This window comes from Heterocephalus glaber, unplaced genomic scaffold (assembly GCF_053883595.1).
Source record: "Heterocephalus glaber isolate CG9 unplaced genomic scaffold, H.glaber_assembly_v1.0 deba00001532, whole genome shotgun sequence".
Taxonomy (NCBI): Eukaryota; Metazoa; Chordata; class Mammalia; order Rodentia; family Bathyergidae; genus Heterocephalus; species Heterocephalus glaber.
The window spans coordinates 19,041,831-19,057,527 of NW_028258330.1; the positions used below are offsets into that span (position 1 = coordinate 19,041,831).

General features: G+C 51.4%; 1 protein-coding gene across 6 annotated transcripts; it reads right to left on the minus strand.

Moving 5' to 3' along the window:
* Positions 1 to 269: 269 nt before the first annotated feature.
* On the minus strand, positions 270 to 5,029 carry Ap5s1 (adaptor related protein complex 5 subunit sigma 1). Of its 6 annotated transcripts, none has more exons than XM_021255009.2 (3): positions 4,700 to 5,029; positions 3,195 to 3,401; positions 270 to 1,268 (listed from the first exon to the last, which is right to left on the minus strand). In XM_021255009.2, exons 2-3 carry the CDS (start codon positions 3,368 to 3,370, stop codon positions 842 to 844), a joined length of 603 nt encoding a protein of 200 aa, XP_021110668.1. In that variant the 5' UTR covers positions 3,371 to 3,401; positions 4,700 to 5,029; the 3' UTR covers positions 270 to 841. The 6 variants fall into 6 exon arrangements, with proteins under 6 accessions (XP_021110668.1, XP_004840800.1, XP_004840799.1 ...); XM_004840743.4 differs by having other exon boundaries at positions 4,642 to 5,027; XM_004840742.4 differs by having other exon boundaries at positions 4,664 to 5,021.
* Between the last annotated feature and the right edge of the window lie 10,668 nt (positions 5,030 to 15,697).

A 15,697-nucleotide genomic window follows, 5' to 3' on the forward strand; every position in this document is an offset into this window, starting at 1 on the left:
ACATAAGCCACCTGCACCTAATCCTTGCCTCAGGCTCTGCTTCTCAGGGATGCACACTAACCCACCACCTGTGATGCACATTTTGGTAGAGGAAGCAGGTACCACCATCCAAAGGAGGCACATAAGGAAAAAGAGGTGAGGAGAACAAAACATAGAGGCCTCCCAAGAAAGCTCTTAGGGGGATCCTGGAGTACAAAGTGTAGGCACCAGGACAGAAAGAGACGCTTACCCACAGGAGCAGACTGTAATCATAAAACTCGCAGGAAGAGTGTGAGGTCACACAGCCAGTGCTTTTAATAGAAAATAAGAAAGACAACATCACCCAGGCCAGGCCTCTGGCATTTGGCTGAGGCAGATGAGGAAAGCCAGTGATTATGTCAGCTCAATGGACAAAGTCCCCCATGATGTTACCTAAGGAGACACAAGGCAGGGACCAGGGCCTGCCATAGTGCAGACCAGCTCCCCCACTGTAAGGGGGAGTCTCAGGGACCCCTTTTGTGCAGCAATAACTGGGGTTTTGGGAGGAAAGGGGACAAGTTCCAGGCAGCCCTTCCTGGTTGGGGTTGGGGTTAAGGACTGGCATGGCCAGCACAATGCAGAAGTCAGTCACCTGACAGCTCTAGGCTCAGGATGTTGTGATCCCACAGACCCAAGAACAGGTATAGCCCCCCACACCTCTGTCCATCCCACTCACTACCAGTTTGTCTCATCCAGGGTCCTGGGTGTGGGGCACATCCAGGTGGGCAGAAGACTAGACAGAGCAGACATCAAGCCTCCTCTAGCTGTGCATGCAATCTCTGCTTCCCTCCTTGCCCTTGTGAGAAGCCCATGCCAGCAAGGGTCAGCGGGGCCAGGAAGCACTGAATTCCTTCTCCAGAGCCTGGACGAACTGGTCATTGAGGAAGAGCAGCTGGCCATGGGGCAGGAAGCGGGAGAGGACGCCCTCAACATGGTCGGCCCGCAGCAGGAGGCTGGAGCCTGGGGTCAGCAGACGGAGGTGGTCCAGGAGGAGGCGGGCCAGCAGGCGGAGTGTGCTCTCTGCCAGCAGCAGGTTGTCATGGGCGTCGAGCACCAGGGCAAAGCCTAGGGACAGCACTCCCAACCACACCACGGTGTGAGGCTCCCGGAAGGGGTCTCCTGCCGCCAGCCCGAAGACCCCATGTGGGGACTCATGCAGGGGCACAGGCTCATCACAGATCTGGGTCTGCAGGTCCAAGGATGGGCGGCCTGATGCCAGCTGCTGCAGTTGACACATCGACTCCACCTGCCTGGGGTAAGGGGACAGGTCAGGCTAGTGGGTGACCAGCCAGGTGGGGCTGCCAAGGAGCCCCCCCACAAACTTCTGTCCTCTTCATGACACCCCTGGAGCTGGGAGCTGCCCTCATCACTATATCTCAGGTGAGGAAACTAGGGCTCAGAGAGACCAAGTGACTGTCCCAGGGCCACACACCCAGGAAAGGTGACCCCATTTGGGAATGGAGTCCTCAGCCTAAGAGCCCTCACCCACTTTACTCCATGTGGCCAGAAGGCAGGTCTGGAACCCAGCACCTTGGACTAGAAAAGTGTCTCAGGGGAAGATCCTGTTCCCAGCCGCCTCACAGAGGCCTGATCAACAGAAAGGAAACTCAGTCCCATCACCCAGCCTGGCCAGCTGGCCTCCTCCCCCTCACCCCTCTCTGAGTAAAAAGAACCTTCCCCCTTCCCTGTGACCTGCAGAGCTTTTGTACTTTTTTTAAAGACAGGATCTTGCCATGTAGTTCAGTTTGGGCTTGAACTCACTATGTCGTCCAGGCTGGCCTCGAACTCCAGCAATCCTCCTGCTTCAGCCTCCTGAGGATTATAGGAGTGCGCTATAATGCTTGGCTCATCAGAACTTTTGATGGAAGATCCCTCTGATCCTTTCTTTTTTTTTTCTTGGTACTGGGGATTGAACTCAGGACCTTGTGCTTGTGAGGCAGGTGCAGAGCCACTGAGCTAAATCCCCAGCCCTTGTTTTTTGATTTTTTGAGACAGAGTCTCACTATATAGTTCAGGCTGGCCTTGAACTCATGGGTGATTCTCCTGCCTCAGTCTCCAGAGTGCTGGGATCACAGGCGTGCACCACCACTCCCAGCCCTCTGATCCTTTCTGGATCGCCTTCCAGACCCAGCCATGCACAAGCTTGCTGTAAAGGCTTTCATTTGGTCTTCTGTACTCCAGGGAGGGAAACAAGGTCAAGAAGACAGGTGGGCCAGGGATTTAGCTCAGTGGTTCCACCGCCTGCCTCGAAAGCGGAAGGACCTGAGTTCGATCCCCAGTACCAAAAAAAAAAAGAAGACAGGTATGGAAAGAGCTGGCACAGGGTCACCCAGAGTAGTACCCAGAACAGAGTGGTACCTGCTGCTCTGTCTGGGTCTGGGCTGGGGTGTCCAAGGGTGGCCACCACAGTCTGGCACAGTGCTTTCCAAACTGTGCTCTGAAGGCCAAGCTTTCAGGAGACCCTTGCTATGAAGAGTCTCTGTGCACCACATGCTCTCTCTTCCTTAGAGATGCATGGTCCATGGCACACTAACGATCCTGAGAAGTCCTGCACTGCAAAGCATGTTTAATCTGCACTGCAGTCAGCCTGCTAAGACTCCCCAGTTCTGCTACTTTTATCTGAGTAACTCTGGAGAGGTTAAGTTCCTTAGCCACTCTATACCTCAGTTTACTCATCTGTAAGGTGGGGGATAATAACTCTCTCAAAAGACTGTTATGAGAATTAAAATGGTTAATAATATACACGAAATGCTCAGAACATAAGTGCTTAACACATAAAGACTCAGTAAATACTAACTATAATAATGCTGATAATAGCATTATTATTTCTTTAACCTTTTTCCTATTAACATTCATGAACAACTGCAGAAGACTCTGTAAGAAACATCACTCTAAAACTGTACTGGGGCATGGTGGTACATGCCTATATCTCAGCACTTGGGAGACTGAAGCAAGAGGATCACCAGACTGGGATACATGAGTTTTCAAGGCCAGCCTGAACTTCACAGTGAGACCCTGTCTCCAAAGAATAAATAAAGTAAAATAAAATAAAAATTTCTCTCTGCTTCTCAATCCTGTTTCTCTGTAACCCCCAGAATACTGCCCCAGAATACTGATCACAAAGTGGTCAACTGACCACATGTTCAGTGAAGCCTGGATCTGAACTGTAGGGTTACCTGGCCACTGCCAAAATCTGTTCCTTTCGGAGGAGCCTGTCCCTCTCTGCACCGTGTGGCCTTGGATCATCTGGTGACTTCTCAGCACCAAAGACGCAAGAGTAGAGCACTCGGCAAAAGCCTGTGGCCTCTGCATTCGGGGTCCTCAAAGTATGTATGAGAAAGGCGTGGACCATGACTGAATGTGGTGCTCCAGGAACCAGAGACCTAGGTGAAGAGTGAAAAGTCAGCTTTGGAAACACCACCCAAAGGGTGTGGCCTAGCAGGGGCTTGGAGTGTGTGAGTTTGTCCTAGAAGGTGGCTGGTGTGGCTAGATGCTGATTCTGGGACCAACCCAAGACACATCCCAGCCTCTGAATACAACAGTGCCTGGTCAGCACATGGCAGGGCCCATCTGACTGGTGAAGAAACCTCAGACAAACTCAACCTTAGTTCTACAAACAATTGGCCAGGAATCTCCAAAAGTATCCAGGAAAACCTGGAGCTGCATTAGACTGAAGGAAAAACTGGAGACCAGACAGCTGAATGCAATGGGTACTCCCAGAACAGATCCTGGACCAAGAATAGGTCATCTCCATAAAAGGCTTTCTTAGGACAACTGGAAACATTTAAATATGGACGAATGTGGGTTAGAAAACACTATCACTGTTACATGATTTTGTAAGAGAGTGACTTTGTTTTCAGAAAATACACAGGGACATATCTCTATAGCGGTAAAGGGATACCATATCTGTGACTACGTCAAATGGTCCAGGGGAAAAAGGTAATGAAGGGAAATGATAAAGCAAATGGGACAAAAGATGTCAACAACTGGAGAACTTTATCAAAAGGGTATATGGGAGCTGATAAAATTATTTCCAAAAAAACTAATAATAATGGTATCTGGGTGGCTCAGTGGCACCCCAGGGGTTGAAAAGCAGCGGGTACTAGTCAGCCACCAGACAGCCACAAGTAAGGCCAAACTGTCAGCCAGGCAGGGTGGCACATACCTGTAATCCCAGCACTCTGGGAGGCCTAGGCAGGTGGAGGATCACAAGTTGGAGCCCACCCTGGGCAACTTGGCGACTAGACCCTGTCTCAGTATTTGAAAAAAAATGTAAGGGGCCGGGGATGTAACTTAGTACTAACGTCCTTAATTCAATTCTAGTACCACTCACACAAATGCTTCCAGGGCCCGGGATTTAGCTCAGTGGCACCGCGCTTGCCTAGCAAGCGCCAGGTCCTAAATTCGATCCCCAGCACGCACACACACACACACATACACACACGCAAAAAAACCGCTTCCAGTTTAAAGTGGACAAACAGGAAGGATTACGAAGGCGCCGAGAATTAACCCCTAGGGTCGAACCCGGAAGCTGAGCGCGTCATCAGCCCTCGCCACCGGTCCCCTTCTTACTAGAGCACTTAGTGGCCAAGGCCCATTACGTCACTGCCTCCCGCAAAGCACCTTGGGAGTTGTAGTTCCTTACTCGTCAGCCAGGCCTAAGCGGGCACGCAGCCCTCACCAGACTGCATCTGCAGCGCCAGGCCGCCGTCGTCGAGGTGTCGTGCTCCGCGTTCCCTCCGTCCGATGGACTTCCGACTGGACGCTCGGGCCTGGCGAGGGAAAGCAATGGCGCCGCACGGCTGGTGACGCCTGCGCAGGAGTGGGGCGGACGGCGTGGGCGTGGCCTAGTGCAGTGCTCTTAGATCCTGCGCGGACGCTTCCTCTCCCGGGATGACAGAGTTTCGCTGACCTTCCGGACCTCCTGATTCTCGCTCAAGGCGAGAGCTAAGCCGGCCACACCCGCTGCGGGCACTCGGGGCCAGTGCTCAAAGCCCCATCCACCCGCACCCGGCCACTGACCCCAGCGGCCGCGAGGGGGCGCAGAGGCCCAGTAAAGTGTCGCTAGCCTTCAGGGTTCGGACCCCGACCCCGCGTCACGAGCCACCCTGTTGAGGCTCGCAGACCCAGGCCGGAGCCCGAGAAACTACGCTGGCGCCGTAAGGTGCCCGCTTGACTTTGTGGACTCGCACCGTGCGGGGAAATTTACTGGCGCACCACCTAAAATGGGATTTCTGCTGCACGTCGTCCCCCCGCCCCGCCCCCATTATGCATAGCCCTCTAGTTTTGTGCAGATTTTGTATTGTAGATTCCTTCAGCGGCCCAAGGTTGGAGCTGGGTTTGGCATAAAAGGATTTGAACGCTGGTCCAACTCTGTCAACACTTTGTCCCTGGCAGGACAGTCAACTTTGTTGGGTCACAGTGACACTACATAGAGACCTAGGGTGAACGCTTAGTAGGGCTGACTGCTTAGTAGGGCTGACCATTTTTTCCTCCCACATCCTACCTTCAGCAGGGTCCCTGCCTAATTTCTTGGACTAGCAGGGGGTACAGTGAAGAAGGCCTGCCACTAGGCCCACTCCTGTAATCCCAGCTACTCAGCAGGCTGAGGCAGGAGAGTCACAAGTTTGAAGCCGGCTTGGGCAATTAAGAAGGCCTTTCTCAAAATAAAACTTATAAAACGTCTGGGAATGGAGTTAGGTGCTCCCTGGGTTCAATCTCCCATACTTTTTCGATAGGAAAAGACATGGTGAAGAGATTTATACACTAAACCCGAACCAGGCACTGAGTGAAGTCCCCGGCCTAGAGGCATGGTCCAGACCTGTTTGGGGCCCCAAGAGCCTGCCTGGGTGTCACTTCCTGCTCTGACAGTGAACTCCTTTACCTCTGGGCATGTGAGCCAATGGAGCAGCTCAGGTACGAACCAGTCTCCTGGACCACCAAGCCACTCCTACTGTCTGATCCCTCAGCCTAGAATCCCTTTTCCCCCTTTCCGCCCTTCAAATGTGCTCAGACAAAAACTCTGGGGGAGCCTTCCTGCGCAGGCTGCCTACTGCACTCAGCTGTCCCTGTGCACCATTCTGAGGTCTACAGTCATCTCCCATGGGCTCCCCCTAGACTTTGGCTCCCACCTTCACTCCCAGGGCCAGGACCCAGGCAGGACTGGAGCGACCTGTACACGTGCAGGTGAGATGAGGGACAGAGCAGGGCTGGAGATAGAGGCCCCAAGCCTTGGGCCAAGGACCTGGAAAGGGGCCTGGTCAAGGCAGGAGGGCATTTTGACCACAGGTGTATTTGTTGGTGGAGGGATGGGCCTAGATACACATGGGGTCTCCATCACAAGGCTGGGGAGTGATACTGGCTCAGTTCCTGGGAACGCTTCCTGGTCCCCAGTCCTATCACTGTCAGCCAGGGCTGGTGTCTGCAAGCTGATTACAGCAGAGCTGGCTGAGGGCCCTCATTGGGGGCCACCTGGCATCTGGAGCACAGCATCCTGGCCCCTGCCCATTCCACAGGCAGTAGACTACGCCAAGGCCTAGACCACTGGAGGACTGAACTTGTCTCAGCAGTTCCTGAGCTGGCCTGGCCTGCTGCCCTCAAGGACAGTGGGGACCCAGATGGAGGTGTCCTCGTGGAGGGCTTCCTCAACCTGGTAAGAAGTGGGGTGCAGCAGAGTGCAGATCTCCCTTGCTGGTTTTGCTAGGTCCCTTCATGGCTACTGGCCTTTTCTGGGTCCCACCCACACTGCAGTCTGTGTGCTGGGCACCCTTGTAACCCAACCAGAGCCATCTTGGACCCCACCTACAGCACCAGCCCAGCAGTACAAACTCAGTCTGCACACGTGACTGTAACCCAGCAGTTCCACTTCTGGTGTGTACCTGGGTGAAAGGGGGGGTAATGGCCCCCAGAAAATACACAAAGATGTCCAGAGTTGCTTTATTCTCAACTTTTCCAAGCTGGAAATTCTCCCAAAACCCCATCAGATCAGCTGTAGAATGGTTAGTTAAGTGCATTGTGTACAACTACTACATGGCAACAAAAAGAACTACTGATAACACACATGGACGAAGTCCACAGACATACTGCTGAGTGAAAGAAGCCAGTCACAAAAATAAAGATACCACGTGCAGTGGTGCACACCTGTCATCCCAACATTTGGCAGGAGGATCACCATGAGTTCAAGGCCAGCCTGGGCTACAAAGTGAGATCCTGTCTCAAAAAAAAAAAAAAAAAAAATGCAGCCTCCACCTGCTTCCATTAGCAGAAAGGGTACAAATCTAGGCAAGCTGTTTGGCATGGTTACAAGTAAGAATGGTGTTTCTCCTTAGGAGTTTTTGACCAGAGAGGCAGGAAGGAACTCTGAAAACCAGGCACATTCTAGGCCTTGATTGAGTAGTAATTACATAGGTATGCTCACTCTGCAAATAATGTTTTTATATGTTTAATTCAATAAAAATGGAAAATTCAGTGGGTTGTGGTGGCACACGCCTATAATCCCTGTACCTTGGAAGGGTGAGGCAGGAGGGCTGCAAGTTTGACCCCAGCCTGGGCAACTTAGTAACTTAGCAAGAGCCTGTCTTAAAAAATAAAATAAAATTTAAAAATAAAAATAAAATAAACTGGAGATGTAGCTCAGTGCAAAGGCCCTGGGTTCAATCCCCAGTACTACAAAAAGCAAAAATAAGCAACAACAAAAGAAAGAGAAAATTAAAAGAAACTCAAGCTAGACATGGTGATATACACCTATAACACCAGCTTCTTGGGAGGCTGAAGCAGGAGGATCACAAGTTCAAGGCCAACCTGTACAATTTAGCAAGATTCAAAATAAACCAAAAGAACAGGGCACGTAGCTCAGTGCTCCCTAGGCTGAACCCCCAGTACAAAAAAAAAAAAAAAAAAAAAGAGAGAGAAAACCAGTTCAGGGATACTTCTGTCTCATGCATTGTTTTCATGACTCATGTCCATCCATGGACTGCAACAATTCCACTAAGATAATTATTTACCATGAAGTCTGGTTTTAAATCAACTGTCAATTGCAATAGAATCCGCCTCTGCGCTAGGTAGGCGTGGATGAGGTTTGCAACATGGAAAGAAACTTGGGCTCAGCCTCTGGTGGGCAGGTGATTAAGGGGGTCAGAGATCCTCCCAATAGGGCTGATGTCACACAGCACAGTGGTGAATGGAAAGCATTTGGTGCCTGAGTTCTGCTCCCCACAGCAGCGAGCATGGAGATGAAGAGGGGAAGTAGGGAGGACTCAGACACAATTGCGAAGACTAGACATGGCTTGGGAGAAAGGGACAACACCATTCGTTCATGCATATGCTCATTTGCTTGTTCAGCTGGACCCATCATCCTGGTGCTGAGGGCTTCTGGCAGGTTGTATAAACACAGGTGCAATAGCCAAAGCAGGCAGGGTCAAAGAAAAGACTCACAGATCTGAGGGGGAAGGACTCTAGAGAAGCAATTGTGAGAGACTTCACAGAGGAGGTAATATCTGAATGAGGCTTTCTGGGGAGGTAGGAGTTCAATAGCTGCAAACACAAAGGGGAAGAAGCCAGCCTTTCAGGACTCCCAGTCTCATGTCCTTTCTTCTTATTTAGGGGACCAGAGATCAGTCCAAAATGCCTCTTCAGTCCCTTCAGGATTGAAGCTATGTGGGGGCTCCTGGATGAGTCCTCAGAAAAGCCATAGTTTTCCAGGTAGGGGAGCCACTCTCTGACTTTCTGCAGCCCTCATCTCTCCTGTGCCCTCTGAGGTCAGAACCATGCGCTGAGTTCAGAGAGGGCAGAAGGAGCTGGACCCCAGAGAAGCTATGAGGTCTCCTTGCCCTGTCAGTAGCACACGTGTTTATGTGATGAAACCACTGTGTAGCTTTCTGTTACCTTCCACCTAATGTATTCTATATTCTAGGCAATGTGGTCCTGAAGCAGGGAGGGTGGAGGCTAGCACCTCAGTAATCTAGGGCCAGATGGGCAGTGTTAGGGAAGCTGGAAAGACAGCTGGGGGCTTTCCTGGCCAGGTGGCAGCTCAGAGGCAGGGGATGGGGACAGGCTGGACCTGTGATTACAAAAATCTGTCCTGAGGACCAGACGAGAGATGAGTGTGCTGAGGCGACCCATTGCATGTCCACTGCCTGATGCTTTTATAATGCCTATCCCAGAGCTTGGGGCAGGGCTGGGCTCCCGACGGGTGCAGATGTGACAGACACAGAGAAGGTGAGAAGGAACAAGAGCAAAATTTAATAAATCACTATGGCCCAACACTCGAGAGGCTGAGGCAAGAGGATTGTGAGTTTGAAGCTACCCTGGGTTACATAGCAAGACCCTGTCTCAAAAAAAAAAAAAAAAAATATATGTATATATATATATATATATATATATATATATGGCACTACAAAAAATCTGGCAGCACTTGCAGGAAGCATGGCTGAGTCTTTGACCCAGTCTGCCTAGAGGAGGCCCACAGCCACACCTTGTCCTGTCCCCTCCCTCTCCCTACATGTGGGCAGAGGCCCTGTCATCACTGCATACCACCCCCAGCCTGCTCTTCTCCGTGGTCCTCTCTTCCTCACACTCCCACCAAATGGGGTGGGCGTGCCCCACAGTGGTAGGCAGCCTGGAACTTGCATGTGGATCCCCTGTGCCCTCCCCTGAGCCTGTGTGGGACTGATACTGCTTGACTGTGGCCTTGAGTTCCATTCTCACAAGCCCAGTAGGCTCCTGGGTTGCTGAGGGCAGCCAGATGATCAGCTTGACTGCTTCTCCCAGACATCAGCACCAGCCTCCAGCCAGTTTACACAGCTCTGCAGACAGGGGCTCCCTCTCGAGGACCTCACCAATGCACACCAGCCAGAACCCGTCAGTGATGCTGTTATAGAAGCTGGGGCCACATGGGTCCAGCCCAGGCCAGGTGCTTCTGGTTGTGGGGCGGGCAGGTGGGTGGGCTCTGCACCCCAGGCTGTGGGTTCCTGACCTGCTCCTTGAGAAGCATATCTAGCCACTTCTCAAACAGCAAAGCAGAAACTAAAAGGAAGAAGAGGTGCACTTCTTTTGAGAAGCAAGGGGGACTGCAACTGGGTGGATCGTGGTTGCCTTAAATAAAGGAGACAAAAGTTAGAGAATCCTTTCCCTTGACCACATCTCCCTGACCATCTCAGAATGGCACTGCCCTGTGCTGAGAGCCCCCACAGACTACCTGGACACCTTTCTTATCCTCTGTCTCCTCAGACCTCAGGCCACAGCCTCCTAACTGCTGCCCAGACTGGGCTACCAGCTACCACCTCCTGCACTGTCCCTGGCTTTTCTCCTACAACTCATTGCCCCAGGACTTGGTCTATAGTTTGTTGGCCTTGAACATGAAGCAATCCTCCAGCCTCAGCCTCCTGAGTGCTGGGATTACAGGTGTGCACCACCATACCTGGCTAAGATTGGCCCTTTAAATATTTTTAGACTCATCTTTTCCCTCCATCTCCTTTTAGTCCCCACACTGTCCCTAAGCAGTAACAGCCATAGGGTAGACAGGCCCTGCTCTGATGCTTTATAAACACCAATTGATTTGATGCAATTCACAGCTCTTGAAGTTGGGGCTTTATTGTCCCTGTTTTACAGATGAGGAAGTAGAGGCCCAGTGAGACGATGTTACACAAGTTGCTGGCCGTGTCCATGCAATCGACTTCAGCCTGCCCCTTCTATTCCCCTTGTTCTTCTTCCTCCTTACCCTCACCGGGAGCTGTTTCTGCCTCTGCTCCCCCAGATCTCTGGAAGGCTATCAGCCTCCCCAGACCCCACCCCAGGGCTAGATGCCCCTTCCCCAGAACTCCGAGTCCCACCCAGGAACCCCCTCCGCAGACCTCCCTTTGAGGAAGTGGTCCTGGCCGGGCTCCAGGACAAGGCCATGTGTGATTCGTCCTTTCAAACATCTATGCTTCCTGCAGGCTGAGAGACAGGAGAATGCACGAGGCAGCGCCGGCCCAGCCACGTGAGCACGAGAGGCTCCTTCTCTTCTGCTGCCCCAGGCCCGCTGACTCAGAGCCTGGCAGCTGTGGTCACTTCCACACCGGGGCATGCATGCCAGTGTCACTGGGTGGGGCCGAGCCACCGTTCCCCAGCTTTTTGGCGGTCACACAGACTCCTGCATGGGGAGGGTGGGAATTCTTCTTACCTTCCGTCCCACAGCCATCTCCTTTGAACCACAGACAGAGGAATCTCACTCCGTCAGTCTCTCCAGGCATGATTTTCACAGCTGCAAACCAGCCACTTCATCATGACTCCACTGTCCCCTCCTGATTCTTTCCAGATTCCGGGTGCCCATGGGCCTCCCGGTCTCGGCTGCTTTCTGCATCACCAACAGTTCTATTGCCTGTGCAAAGTAGGTGCCTATGTTCAGTTCCAGGCAGGGAGTCTTTAAAAATCAGATGTTTTCCTTCCTCCTTTCTTCTTTTCCTCCCTCCCTTCCTATGTGTGATACTGGACACTGAACCCAGGGCCCTTGCACTGAGCCTCATTCCCAGCCCTTTTTGTCTTTTTATTTTGAAAGTCTCACTAATTAGCCAAGTTGCCCAGGCTGAGTTCAAACTTGTGATCCTCCTGCCTCAGCCTCTCAGAGTGCTGGGATTACAGGAACACACCATCACCCTCAACTTAGAAACCATGTTTGCTATATAATTGTGTTTGCCGTACCCCAAAATCATACCACCTGGTAAGAGAGAAATGATTTACCGGTTGGGACGAGAGTGTGGCAGCTCTCAGGTGCTGCTGGTGTGAAGGTGAGTGGATGTGAACCTGGAGAGCAAGGTGGGAATTCCTGAGCCTCGGGCTTCGCTCCCAGGTAATGGCTCAGCAGACTTTGCCATGGCCCTGGGCAACCTATCCAGGGTAGGATTCGTGAGTTCTGTATCTCAGTAGTGGTGGCAGTTGCAGAGCTGTACACACTTGTCAAAACTCACAAAGCTATGTATGTATACTCAAAGGGGTGAATTTTACTGTACATAAATTGTACTTTATTTTATTTTATTTTTTTGTACCAGGGACTGAACTCGGGTCCTTGCACTTGCACAGCAGGCAGCCAAACCACTAAGCTAACTTCCCGGCCCTATACTTTAATTTTTTAAAAGAGGTTTATTTTGGCTCATGGCTCTGGTCCAAGGTCAAGGGCCACATCTGGTAACGGCCTTGTTGATGAGGTCCTGAGACAGCACAGGGCATTTGTTCCATGGCAAGAGACGGGAATGAGTGTGTATTTGTGCGTGCCTTTACTCTCTTCCTCCTCTTGTTTGAGTCAGAATCTCACTGGCCTTGAGCCACTCAGATCAAGCAATCTTCTTACTTCACCCTCCTGAGTAGCTAGGACCACATGTCTGCACCACCCGAGCCTAGCTATATCTTCATATTTTTAATTTAAAGTCAAAAAGCAAAACAAAAACCAGGTACATCGGTGCACATCTGTAATCCTAGCTTGTTGGGAGGCTGAGCTAGGAGGGGCACAAGTTCAAGGCCAGTGGGGGCAACTTAATGAGACTGTCTCAAAATAAAAAATAACAAAATCCCAAGGATGTAGTTTAGTGATAGAATACCCCTGGATTCAATCCCCAGTACTGAAAAACAATTAAAAATAGAAGAGGGCTGGGCATATAGCTCAGTGGTGGAGCACTTGCCTGGCATGTGTGAGTCCCTGGGTTCAATCCCCAGCACCAAAAACATTAATTAATTTTAATTTAAAAAAAAATAATAGCATGAATAATTCAAAGGATATATACATACTGTGGACTACTACTCAGCTATGAAAAAGAACAAACTCTAGCTAAGTGAGACAGCTCAATGAATATCAGACCGAGTGAAAAAAGCTGGACAGGAAGAGTACTAACGGTGTGATTTCATTTCTGAGAAGTTTGTGAACTTCTCAAAACCACACTATTGCAATGGAGGTTAGAATAGTGGTTTCCTCTAGAGTAGGGGAGATAGCAAAGGACACCAGGGGCCCCTGAGATGCTAGAAGTATCCCCTCCTTTAAGCCAAGGGTGGTTCTGCAGGTCCACATCCCAAGCTGATGATGTGTGCCTTCAATGAAATGCTGAGTATTCCCCCATTTAAGAAATTTTTTACTCTTTTTTCCCCACTTGCACTGAGCTATATCTCCAGCCTTTTTAATTTTTTTTTTTTTTCATTTTGAGACAGGGTCTCACCAAGTCACTAAGTTGACCAGGCTGGGCTCAAGCATGCAGACATGCTGTCTCAGCCTTCTCAGTAGCTGGGACTATAAGATACATTATTTTCAAACACTGTTATTGCAAAGGGTACTGGGTGAACAGTTCGGTCGATGACAAGGATGAAAGTTCTGCCCCGTCCCTGACCCCTGCACCCCATGTAGCTGCTGCCTGGGCTGGGTGGGCCTGGGTCAGCTCCCTGCTCTGGTGCCCAGCTCCACACAGCTCTTCACCGCGTGAGCCGGCAGCACGTGGCTGCTCCCAGCCTCCTTGCTGGCTGGAATTCCTGCCCCACCCCACCCAGCAAAACAAGCTTCAAAACTGGCTGACAGCCCAGGATTTAAACCGCTTGGCTGCCTGATCCACTTCCCTTTAAGACCATCCTGGAAGAGATACAGCTTCCCTCCTTGAGGCAGAAGAGTGAGGCACCTCTCCCCCACCCTGACGGTTCCAGGGGCACAGGGCCCTGGCCTGAGTGGATCCAAGAGGTTCTGATGGCTCCTCTTCCCTTGGCTGAGTGCTGCCAGCCCCCAGCTTCTTTTGTGTGTGGGGGGGACTTTGTCTCCTGGCTGCACCAAATGCCTTTCCACTTCCCACCACTTTTCTCCAGCAAAACAAGCTGAATGCCCTCCTGGGGGGCCAAGGAGACTATGTAGAGCCCGGTGTTTTGGCACACACCTGTACTCCTAGCACTCAGGAGGCTGAGACAGAAGGACTGCAGCAAGTTCAAGGCCAACCTGGGCTACAGAGTTCAAGGTCATCCTAAACTATATAGCAAGACCTTGTCTCCAAAACCAAAAAAGTAATAAAAGTGTCTGCAGCATACTGAGTATCCCTTGACTACAGCTATGATTGATAGTGGTTTACGATGGGAACAAATGTGGCCCCAAACATCGCATCTGGCTGGAGGCCTGGGCATTGCATCCACTCCCATGCTCCCTCCTCCCCTGTGGCCTTAGACAGTGGGAGGACAATGACAGCAAGGTGAGCCAATCCCAGTCCTGTTGGAGGTGGAGGAAGGGAGTCCTGGGGTTCAGTGCCTGCTGCTTGTCTGCTGTGCAGCCCAGCCGGGCAAGTGAGTCTCCTTGAGCACCACTGCCTTTGAGGGTGGCCTCCCAACTCTTGAGCTCTCAGGCAGGTCTCAGCATGATGGTGCCCAGGGCTCACCCTGTCTCCTCCCCTAGGTCCCCTTCTCAAAGGTGTAGGTCAAGTCTCCTTACTCAAAGGTTAGGGAGTTTTGTTGTCCAGTGCTGGTCAGCGGGCCTCTTGCATTTTAGGTAAATGTCCTACCACTAATCTATACCCCTAGCCCAATGTGATTTTTTGGTGCCTGGGGTGTTCTATTTCCATCCTCCTGCCTCGGCCTCCCTACATGCTGGGATTACAGGCTACACCACTACACCTGGGTCCAAAATTCATTTTGCTATCAGTTTACTCAGTTGAGGGCCCTCTGGAGGCCCTCCTTGAGCAGAGGCCCAGCCCCTACCTCCTCAAAGCCATACCCTACCCATGTGCCCTTCAGGGGCTGAAGACAGGGCAAGTATCCTTTAGACTCTAGGACTCTGGAGTCCCCTTGGTATGGTAGGAAATGGTCTCCACTTTCCCATCTGCAAAATGGGGTGGCTAATTTTCATACCACCAACTTCAGAACATAAACTTTCACAGAAAGTGGTAACCATACCTGACATATGTATGCACTGGTGCCAGGGATCAAGTCCAGGGCTTTGTGCACCATCAAGTTACATCAGCCCCTATATGCTAGCAGGCAAAGGCAGTGCCTTATTTGTCCAGATGCTGGAGTTCCTACAATCCCATAGCTCACTTTGGGGGTCCTGTGCAGTGAAGGGATTCAGAAAGGATTTCTTGGGTTTATACCTGGGCCTGGTTCTCCCAGATTGGCTCCTTCCTGCAGTTTTGAAGGGATGAGTCTGAGGAAGGCCCAAATCCTGCCAGGAGTCCTCACAGCAATCCTGCCTCAGTCTCCCAAATGCTGGGATTACAGGCATGCACCACCACACACAGCCCTTGACCATTCCTGAGGAGTGATGGGGTCTTTGTTGCCTGTGGGGCAGGTTTTAGAGTGGGCTCAGAGGTGCTCATGTGGCCAGGTGAGGAGAAGGGGCTGAATCCAAAGTCCTGGTAGGAGTGTCATGACAGAGACAGAAGACCAAACTGGGTGTGGTGGTACACACCTGTAATCCCAGCACTAGGGAGGCTGAGGTAGGAGATTAGCTGCACGTTCAAGGCCAGCTGGGGCTCCAATAGTGACTTCAAAGCCAACCTGAACTACATAGCGGGACCCTGTCTCGAAAAAGCAAGAGAGAGTTAGAAGACTTCAGGGCAATAGGCGAAGAGAGAGAGCATCAAGTTCCCTCTCCTGGAAGTCTTCCAGCTCTGCTGACCCAAGCTTACCCTCATCCCACCACTGGGTCTTCAGTGTTCTCTTCAGGGGCTCCACAGGACACAAAGCTGGTTGA

Bases quoted from the DNA above. Each gene is read 5' to 3' on its own strand.
- Ap5s1 (XM_021255009.2), bottom strand. From the start codon at position 3,370: ATGGTCCACGCCTTTCTCATACATACTTTGAGGACCCCGAATGCAGAG. The intron at 1,269-3,194 runs GTAACCCTACAG...CCCTTACCCCAG, and splicing joins CAGATTTTGGCAGTGGCCAG to GCAGGTGGAGTCGATGTGTC.